This window comes from Tenrec ecaudatus, chromosome 14 (genome assembly GCF_050624435.1).
Source record: "Tenrec ecaudatus isolate mTenEca1 chromosome 14, mTenEca1.hap1, whole genome shotgun sequence".
NCBI lineage: Eukaryota > Metazoa > Chordata > Mammalia > Afrosoricida > Tenrecidae > Tenrec > Tenrec ecaudatus.
This window is the reverse complement of record NC_134543.1, coordinates 47,112,887-47,123,550: the sequence shown is the minus strand read 5'-3', so window position 1 is coordinate 47,123,550 and position 10,664 is coordinate 47,112,887. Positions and strand designations below refer to the sequence as shown.

At 45.2% G+C, this 10,664-nt stretch overlaps 1 protein-coding gene across 2 annotated transcripts in view; it reads right to left on the bottom strand.

Moving 5' to 3' along the window:
* Positions 1 to 1,614: 1,614 nt before the first annotated feature.
* ARMH4 (armadillo like helical domain containing 4) overlaps positions 1,615 to 10,664 on the bottom strand; it is a 157,805-nt gene continuing 148,755 nt past the window's right edge. For both annotated transcript variants that reach the window (XM_075530529.1, XM_075530528.1), the window contains exons 7-8: positions 2,207 to 2,341; positions 1,615 to 1,976 (exon numbers count right to left, since the gene is read on the bottom strand). In XM_075530529.1, the coding sequence (XP_075386644.1) occupies positions 1,908 to 1,976; positions 2,207 to 2,341 (204 nt within the window). In that variant the 3' untranslated portion in view covers positions 1,615 to 1,907. The remainder of the gene's footprint in view (positions 1,977 to 2,206; positions 2,342 to 10,664) is intronic.

Below are 10,664 nucleotides of genomic sequence, written 5' to 3'. Positions count from 1 at the left end.
CAGGCATTTTATGAAATGGACTCAAAAGGTTTCTCTACTGGTTTCCTGAGCCCCCAAACCAAACCGAACCCACAGCCTGAGTCAATTCTATCGACCGGGGGTTCCGAGGCTGTCGATCGGTAAGGAAGCAGGTAGCTCATCTTCCTCCCACGGAGCCGTTGAAAGGTTGAGACCACCAACGATTTGGTTGGCAGCCCAGCACTTAACCCTCTGCACCACCTGGCCTCCTTTTGGTTCCCTCGAGGTGATGCTTAAAATTGTATGATTATCATAGGTGCACTGAGCAAGGCAAGAAATTGTGTTGAGTGAGATCCTTCATTTGACAAACCAATAACAAATTATCTTGATTAACCAGCTATTCCCTGATAAGCTTGTTTGGAAAGAAAGCCTTGGAAATTGCACTGCTTCCTTGCAGCTCGTGTAAAGGGCACTGAGGAGAAGAGAGGGGTCCAGGGCTTGCAGTTCCAGTGGGTTGTGTCCCTGGTTCTTCCCATGTATAACCTTGAAGAATCCATCGTTTCCCTTCTCCATGCCAATTCTGTCTTCTGTCATATGGGAATCTGGCTAGAAAGAAATATACCCTGACAGGAGAGCAATGAGAAAAAAAAACACACAAAAAAAACCAAGCAACTTGTCTTGAATATAGGATTCCTCTAGAAATACTCTAATAAATGGGACTACGTTGATAGTAACATATATTCTTCCAAGAGAATGACCCAAAACCCCTACCCCAAAACTCAACTTACTCAAGTCTCAGGTGCAGGGAATTACATCCAAGGTAAAGAAGTGATCTATCATCTAGCATCCGCATCGTGCAATCTCTGATCTAGCATCATCTAGCATCCGCATCGTGCAATCTCATTTCCCATGTGCTCCGGGCTTACTATGGTTCTGGGGGTGGAGCCTGCTTTTCCCAAACAGCGTCTCTTGATTAAGTAAATGCCAAGTAAGGACCAAGAATAGGCCACTCGTGGCCAAGAAGCACAAGTGTGGGAAGGCAACATTCTTAGTGATGCAGATGGGAGCCACGCAAACACAGGTGCACAGATCCAGGAACTCCTCTGGGTGTTGACCTACCCTCATTTCATCTCAATTTGTTTGTTTGTTTGTCATTCCTTCTTGACAGAGTCAAATAGTACTAAAGAAAGAATGTCTCACTGACAACTATCCAAGACTGCTGCTGGATCTGTAGGACTCAAGCATACGATTTCAGAAAGCAAATAAATATACATTAAGATTGAGTCAATTTAATGCATTATCATTTCTGGTGCGGCTTTTTCTCTTGCCAGGAATGAAGCTAAAACTAAAAGCAAAAAACAAAACGGGGAGCTTGAAGTACATAATGCAAGATACAAATAAATCTAAGTAATGTGCTGAGACAGCTTCTTGACACCCGCCCCCCAAAAAAATAGTTTTCGTTCCAAATCTGCTGTCAGTTTTGATGCAAAAGCAGTGCTTCCTGCCGCTCGGGCCCACGGCTCCAGGTGCTAGCGGGTGGTCATCAGAAGGGGTTGTCTGTGTCCAGGTTTCTATTGCCCATTCAAGCGTCCCTTGTTGGCTAATCATGGGTCTGATTGTTACCGGGAAGCCCGACCAAGGAAGAAGACACCGTGGAAAAATACAAACTATTTACTTAGTCTAACAACTCCTACTGAACAACACGTGTGCTGCATACCTATGAGTCATTGCTCACGGGTGTGGAAAGTTCATGACATTAGAAAACCAAACACCGGGTGTTACATTGAGTACACAGCATGCCCCTTCTGCTCAATACAGGAAAAGTACCCAGCAGACAAAGGAACGGAGATGTGCAGAGACGTGGCAGCCAGTCCTTATTCTTTTTCTGTCCCGAAATGGAAAATAAAATCATAGCGTCATCGACTATCCCAGCAAAGCTTTAGTCCAATTCAAAATTCATCTTCGGAGCTGTCAGCTAGGAGCATCACTCGGTCTTGCATGCTGTTGAATTCTCGCTGCTACAGAAAGAAAACAGAAAAACCTGATTAAGCTCTGACACAGAGCAAAGGGCCCCCTTGAGAAGACCCCTAATAAACGAAGGTGAGGGAGCAGCTGGATTGCTAATCCCAATCACGGGGCATATGGATAGTTTTCATGCACCATTAGTCCCCAGAGGCGTTATTAAGCAAATTAGATAAGCAAATAACCTTCTGACACTGATTAGGTCTTGCTGCTGTGGGTTCCATACCTTTCTCTTATGCCGTTTGAAGCCATTTCTCCTTCGGCGATTCATAACCTTGATGCTGTAAAGCGCTCCCAAGATGAACAAGGCTCCAGCTATCCCAACGCCTACAGGCACCAGCATCCCAGACATGTAGCTAGCCTGCACAGAAAGGAAACCGTGCTGAACGGAGCAGCACCCTGGGGTTCTCGCTCCTGCTGGGCTGCAGCAGGTTTGTGGATGCTTTGAATCCTCCTGTTTTGCTTTGATGGACACTAAAACACAGCATTCTGCTTCAGGCAGGGATGCAGGAGCGGTGAATTATTTAAGGTGGCTCTTCTCGCCAAAATCTTAACTCTCACCAAATGACCTTTCCCTACATGGGTCTGGTAAGACAGAGGGGGAAGATGCTGACAGGACTCACAGGTGAGTGACTGGGAACAGGATTTCCTGGAGTGCCATCTTGCTGTGTGTAGATTGAACCCTTTGAGAAGCATAAAGAGGGATCCCATTACCAGCCAGAGGCAGGATGGAGCAAATGCTCTGCACAGGGATTCTCCTGGATCCAGCAAACAGCTATACCATCAGAGAAGCAGCAGCAGAATCAGAAGCCAGAGCTCGGAACAGAGGGATGGATTTCCCAACCCATGGAGCAAGTAAAGATGCGTGCTTTTGTGCAGGCGGCTTGCAGAGTAGGGTGCCTCTGGGCACTTAATTGGGGAAGTTGGATTAGCTGTCTTACCAAAATGGAATTGGCTACCTTTGGGCTGAAGCTGAGTGGAATAAGGTGACTCTGGCACTGGATTCCAGGGGTTGGGTTTCCTGACCCAGGGAGCTTGAACTGAACGCCATTGGATTGAGTGGTATGCCCCTTTGGACATCCATTAGTCGACTGAAAGAACTCAGTAACATGTTCTGATCAACAAGTCAAACCTGAGCATTTCTCACTGGCAGGACAACTTGTTGACTTCCTTTATTAACCCTTTAATCATGAATTTTGTGAGTTCTTTGTAACCATCACAATTAATATTAGAACACAGAGAAGTGAAATAATTAAGACCATACAAGGGAGAAGACATCACAACGAGGTGGGATTATTATTTGACATTTCAAACTTGGAGTAAATCAGCCAGACCTAGTGGCACCTCCCAACCCCCCTGCATGTTTACACTGGCCCATGGCAGTTTGGGTGACAGCTATATATTTTATACAGGTGGCATAAGCTTCCAAATGCTAGAACTATTCAGATGTTGTCATTAGGAAGAGGTCAGGCTGAGTGGTGGTCAAAGGAGTTGATGTGTCTCTGGAATCCTATGCTGCTTTGAGGGCAAAAGGGCCGCAGCATGAATTATTGATACAATTGTTCCCCACCCACACCTCTAAAGACTATATGTTGACATCCCAACCTTGTTTCTGTGGATGTAATCGTGTTGGGAAATAGAGTTTTTCTTCTTATATGAATAAGGTCATCTCAGTGGACTCACATCTGATTTATAAAAGACTGTCAGAATGGTCAAGGAAGACCGTCAACAAGCCCAGGAACTACTGACAAGAAAGGAGTGGACAGGATCAAGACCCTGGTTTGGGCTTTCAGCCTCCACAAACGGGAGAAACTGACTTTCTGCTTCTGAAAGTCTCCCACTTGCCATCCTTGTGCTGTAACAAGCCTGGAGCACCATGCCCCCGTGGGTGGTCGTCTCTCTCCTGCTGAGTCAGCTGCACTTGAGAAAGGAGAAGAGAAAGTGCTTGTAAACGTTAATAGGTGGACGCTCCTAGAAACAGCCGGGAAGAAAAGATGAGAAAAGAAAGGAGAAGGCTCTGCAGACAAGGCAGGAAAGCAAGGCCAAGGAGAGAGAGCGTGTGCACATGTGTGGGTGAATAAAGGTAAGTGAAAAGGGACAGATCTTCGCAGGGGGCAAGAGCAAAGCTGGGGCTGGGAGAGAATTTCCAGTGTTCCAGCCTCAAGGAAGAAAAGTGGAAAAGAAGGAACAAAGATTGTTACCTCTGAGAGAGATTGGAGTGTCCCCACTGTCTCCAAAGCATCAGTATAGATAGCCAGAGGCTATAGGCAGGTATGAATCACCACACATCCCTGGACTCAGGATCTACCCTTGAACTTGGGACAAAGCCATCATGCTAAGACGGCACCCTGGTCCTTGGCCATGTGACACTCACATGTGTCAGAAAGAGCTTCCTACCAAGGAGTAATTATAATCAAGAAAGCATTCCAGCCCAGTCCAGCTCAAGGCCCAGGTCCCTCTTAGAGACTCACGCAGCCACATGCAAAGATGCAGACTGCAGGAGGATCGCAACTGCTGGGTGAAAGTCAAGTGGATCCAGGATCGGTGAAAATAACTCAGGGCCATGGCAGCTCTCAGGGTGCCCAAAAGCAGAGAGGGAAAGGCAGAGAAACGGAGGTCCCCCTGGCCCTCCTTATGAGGCCACGCCCACAAGGAGGCACCATCAGGCTGTGACCTGATGGACAGGTTAGAGACCACCCCTACAACTTTCATATAGCTTCAAGTTGACATGAAAGTATGTAACTACCACAGCCAGTACGTATGCATCAGTAGACACCATGTAGTTTCTGAGACGATGAATCTTCACTGGAAGAGATGGCCTCTTCTTTCTCCCGGGAGTCGCTGATGGTTTTAAACCACCTACCGTGTGGTGAGAAGCCCATCACTTAACCCATAGTGCCACCAGGATTCTTTTAAACTAAAAAAAAAAAAGCTACCAAGTTGATGCTGACTCATCAGGACCCTATAGGGCAGAATAGAGCTGCCTCTGTGAGTTTCCAAAACCGTAACATGTAGAAAGCCTCATCTTCCTCCCACAGAGCAGCTGGTGGGTTCAAACTGCTGACCTTGTGGTTAAGCAGGCCAATGCACAGCCCACTACACTTCCAGGGCTCCTTAGACAGGAATTATTTAGGAGAAGTCGTGACAGAGCATGATGCTATTTGAGTGATTGAAATTTCTGATGTAGCCCAGACTATTTCTAGTATTTCAGAAGCAGCAAAATCAGGGACAGAGAATAAAAATTTTCTGAGAAGTACTGGACTATGCAGGCTGTGACGTGTTGCCAACGTTACGAGAAGCAAGCCAAAGACCACAGGACTAGACCTTACCAAAAGTTCACTCTGGTTCTGCCTCCCACGGTCTCGCTGGGGTAGACTGTGGACGTTTCTCATTTATTTGAGAACCATGGCAGTGTTCAGCAGCATACTAAGTGGTTTTCCCCAAGAAGCAAAGCCCAGTCATCTTTCAACAAATTAAAATGCCCTGCAGAGAACTAAACCTCTTCTAAAACTCTCCCAGATCTACTGAAGCCTCATAAAATCTCTGTAGTTTTCCATGTGGAAAGATGCTGGAAAGAAAGTTGTAGTGGTCTGACCAGAACTGTGAATTTTTTTTTCTTTCTCGAAATCACCATTCCCAGTGCGTGGAGGCATGTATGTCCACGTTGAAATGTAACACACTTTGAGCCCATGGGATATAAGCTTGACAGATGTGTACATCCAACGGATGATATTCAAGCTTCTAGATCAATTTACCAACCCCTGTGTGAGCTTCCTGCTGGAACTTAACCCCACACCATAACATTTATAAGAGGGAATGGTGGTATCTTAAATGATGTTGGGCTGCTTAACTACAAGGTCAGCAGTTCGAAACCACCAGTCTTAGAAATGCCCATGGACAGTGTTCCCGTCCTAGAGGGTGACCATGTGTCGGCATAGACTCCACGGCAGTGACTTCGTCTTGGTAGTTATCTCCCTGGGTTCTAATATTCATTGCAATGGATACTCAAAACTCAAAGACAAAATTCATGATTAAAGAGTTTATTAAGGAAGTTAACAAGTTGGAATGCCAACGAGAATGCTCAGGGTAGCTGTTTACTAGGATAAGCTACAAAGTTTCGGGTCTGCTAAATAATGCCCCAAGGGGCATACTACTCCGCCATAAACCTCATCCGGAGGCCTTCAGATCGAGCTCTAGTTAAATGCCCACAGGCACCCCACTCCAGTAAGCCTAAACCCAAATGCACTCAGCTCCCTTTCCAGGGGTCAGCAAGCCCAGCTTTCCCAATTAAGTGCCCAGAGGCCCTCCACTCCACAAGTGTCCTGTACCAAAATCTTTACTTGCTCTGCGGGTTGGGAAGTTCACCACTCTGTTACATGTTGGCAAAATTCACCACTCCTGGTTCCATCGCGGCTCCTCTGATTGTATAGCTGTCTCCGGATCCAGGAAATTCACTGCGCAGGACCTAACGTCCAGAGGGCATGTGCCATTCCTGGCACTTGCAGGTAGTGAGATCCCTCTTCCTGCTTCTCAGAGGGCTCATTATATATATATGGCAGGATGGCACTCCAGGGATTCCTGTTTATAATTATTCACAGGCGAATTCCATCAGTATCTTCCCCCACCTTTCACCAGAACATTAAATAATTCACTGAGCCTGAAGAAACTCCAAAAAGTTTGTAAAATTCCATGATCTTTTCATTCATTCTTCCATGGATTTTCTAAGCCCCTTTTATTCCAAAATGCACTGCTCTTCCCATATTTCTTATTTGCACATTTAGACTTCTAGGTGTTAAATCATGGACATTTCATTAAACTTCAATTATCATTCTTCTCTCCTTTTGACTTTGTCAGTGTGGGGGGGAGGGAAAGGGGTTGCGCAGCATTTGCCTATGCTTTGAAATGACACATAAATTACAAGATGGGAACAAAGCAACCTAATCCTCCTCAAATGTAATTGAACTGTTACTCTTTTTCAAACCTGACAAAGAAAATAAGCTCTTCATGTAGAATTGTTTATAAAGAAATAAAAGCAAGAGAGCATGCAGATATCTGTAAGTTATCAAGTCCCCATCGTCACTTTCTCTGGTTCATCCGTATGAGATGTACAGGTGAGTCCAGGTATGACAGTCTGAGAAGAATTCGACCAGGAAAGCACAACTACAGTCTCATCAGGAGGAAACTTCCAACAAACCTAGCATTCTACTACATTTTTTTCATTCTTTAAACTTTTACTGCCATAAAAAGACAAAAGAAGGCTAGAAGGAAAAGTTTCTGATTTAAAGAAACTAAATAGACATGTCGGCTAATTTTCTTAGAGTTATCTAGTTTCTAGACTAGATCCTGAACTCGAGGGGAAAATGCTTTTATTAAGACTATACTAGGTCATTGGGAGCCAACCTCTTGAATTTTTATTATATGTTTTTCTGATTTTCACTATATGAAACTCAGGATTGATGGAACCTCTAGGGACAGCAAGTAGAATAAGGGTTTCTGGAGGGGCACAGTGGGGGCTGCGGGGAGATGGGTAAAAGGGAGCTGATGTCAAGGAGTTCAGGAAAGAAAACAGTGTCTCGAAACCGATAATGGTAGCAATTGTATAATACTGCTTGATGTGATTGAATGATGACATGATATGTCTGTATTAACTCCCAATAAAGTGGCTTTAAAAAGGAAAATATACATACTGGGTCTACTGGAAAAAAAAGAGAACCAGATTATATTATACCAATACTAATATGGATGCTAGATAATAGTTAATATTAAATAACTCTGCATCAATGCTTAGCTCACTCACCGCCATTGAGTCAATGATGACTCATAGCGACCTGCTGTGGATTTCTGAGACTCTTTACGGGAGTAGAAAGCCCAGTCTTTCTCCCATGGAGCTGCTGGTGGTTTTGAGCGGCCCGACCATGCAGTTCGCAGCCCAACTTGCAAGCACAACACCACCAGCACTCCATTAATGCTCATAACTGTATTATGATTTGGTAACAGAATCTCCCTATTCGTCGAATAACCTGATGGCACCGTGCTTACACATTGGGCTGCTACTACAAGGTCAGCAGTGTGAAACCACCAGCCGCTCCTCAGGAGAAAGAGGAGGCTTTCTACTCCCCGAAGTGCTACAATCTCAGAAACCCTCGGGGCAGTTCTACTCCGTCCTAGCAGGTTGGGATCGACTCTCTAGCGGTGAGGATTTTCTGGTGCTGGTTTTTGATCCTTAAGAAAGACACACTGAGATATTTAGTGATGGATAATCACAGTGTACGCAACTTAGTCTCAAATCATTCAATGAAAAATTGAGAGGAGCAGGCAAAAACATGCAAAAAAATGCAAGTCGTGTAAAATGTTAACACGCTCATATGGTAAAAGATGCACTCTTCCTACTCTTTTTATTTTGAAATCTTTCTATAAACATGACCCAAATAAAAAAAAAACTCCCTGCCAACAAGTCAATGCTGACACGCAGCAAGTCTATGGGAAGGCAGAACTGCCCCTCTAGGTTCCCGACACTGCAATTCTCCACACGAGTAGAACGCCCTGTCTTTCTGCCCCAAAGTGGCTGTTGATTTGGAGCTTCTGACCTTGCAATTGGCAGCCCGATACGCAATCACTATGCCACCAGGGCTCCGAACATCTTAAAATAGAGCAAAGTCCAATATTGTTAGACATTCTTATTTCTCTTTAGATTTTTTTTAATGTTTGATTGCTTTAGAAAAATATATTTGTTCAGAACGTCTATTTTCAAGAAAGTCTAGGAGAAACACGCCATACACTATAATGCTAAAGTCGGTGGAATGAAGACGGTGTCCCTAGGATTCCTGTGAAATGAACCATGTTTCTGAACTTGACTATGCATCGGAATCACCTGTAGATCGGGTTACACACAGACCTTTGGGCCCCTCTCTCAGAGTTTCTGAACGTGTGAGTTTGGGGTGGGCTTCAGAACTTGATCTCTAACAAGTTCCCAAGTAATGCTGATCCCAACCACCCACTGACAGCCAGTGTAGTGAAGTATCGTATAGTCTGGTTCATTCTTTTGTCTGAATGCTTACATAAAGCTAGAAGAAATACAATGTTCTGGTGACATAACAGGACTGGTCATCCTTTCATAACTAAAAGGATTAAACATCTTCATTCTCTGAAGAGAAATTCAGAGATTAAAAAGATGTAGCAAGAAGTAGCCTCACCAGCTTGGACATTTCACCAGGAAATGCCAATGATGCCCTGCCCCCAATCACCCTTCCCAAACAACAGTCCTGCAAAGTGACCGGTACCATGCTGAAGAACCCATTCCTCGGGGCACAGACCAAGAGGAGTGCACTTCCCCACAGCAAAGGTCAGGAGGCCAGAGGAGACCGAGGGAAGGCTGACTGGAAGCAGGGAGCTCAATGGTCACTTGAAGAAGAGGACACAGCCAGAGAACTTGGTTATCCATCGCCAGTGGGACTACAAATGGTACGACCACTGGGAAAAGTGATGGCGGTGCTTTTTCACAATGTTGGAAATGGAAATACCACATGACCCACCAAACCACCCACTTCGTATAGGCCCTAGAGTCGCGGTTCTCAACCTGTGGGATGCAGCCCCTTTGGGGGAGTTGAACGACCCTTTCACAGGGGCCGCCCAATTCATAACAGTAGCCAAAGGATAGTTATGAAGTAGAAATGAAAATTTTATGGTTGGGGGGGGTCACCACAACATGAGGAACTGTATTAAAGGGTCGCAGCCCGAGGAAGGTTGAGAAGTACTGCCCCAGGGAAATAAGAGCTACCATACGAATAGATAAATGCATGCCCATGCTGATCCCAGCACGATTGCAAATAGCAGGCTAAGTCAGTAACAGAAGAAAATAACGGTGCAGACAGACCCACAACGGAATGCTGCACAATATTAAAGACTCGGGATGCAGCTGCAAAAACGCTTTGCAGCATGCATGAACCTAAGGGCATGATGCTGAGGGCAATAATCAGCCACAAACGGACAAATATTGGCATGTGTCACACGAGCCTGGGATTGTGAAAAAGTCCAGAAAACCTTTCCAGACTAGAAGAAGCCATCTTTGAGGGCTGCCAGGGGCGGGAGGCGGGAAGGTAAACTTCTGGCTTGAAATGTGTTAACCTGGGTGAAGGGGAAGACAACATCCCATAAGAAGATAGTCAACAACAAAAACGATGGAGGGGAGGAAGACATGGAGAGGATGCAAAAGTTCAAGGCAACAGATACACAATCCTGCAATAGTGGTGATCTATGCGCAAATACACACGCTGAACAGGATGGCAGGGAGAGGGAGGAGCGCATACACACCAATATATATAGATTTGACAGAGGATATCTGTACATATGTATTTAATATTGCTGCAAATATATTTCTGAATGTGGTAGTACATACAGGGACAGCTTTGATATACCCAACCCCTTAGGGAATGAGCAGCTGGGCCTGGGCATTGAGAACCACGGTCTCAAACAACAACAACGTCAGTTGGCATAGCATAGTTCACGAAGACAAGGTTCTATATCCTGCAACTAGGGTCGTAAAAGCTCATGAGTGACCACCTAGAGCCCAACTATTGGTCTTTCCTTGTGTGGGAAGAGCAGTGAAGAAAAGGGGAGCTACATGGAAAGAGTGAGTCTTTTGCATTAATAAACCACGCAAACATCAGCCTCCACAACTCTCAGAC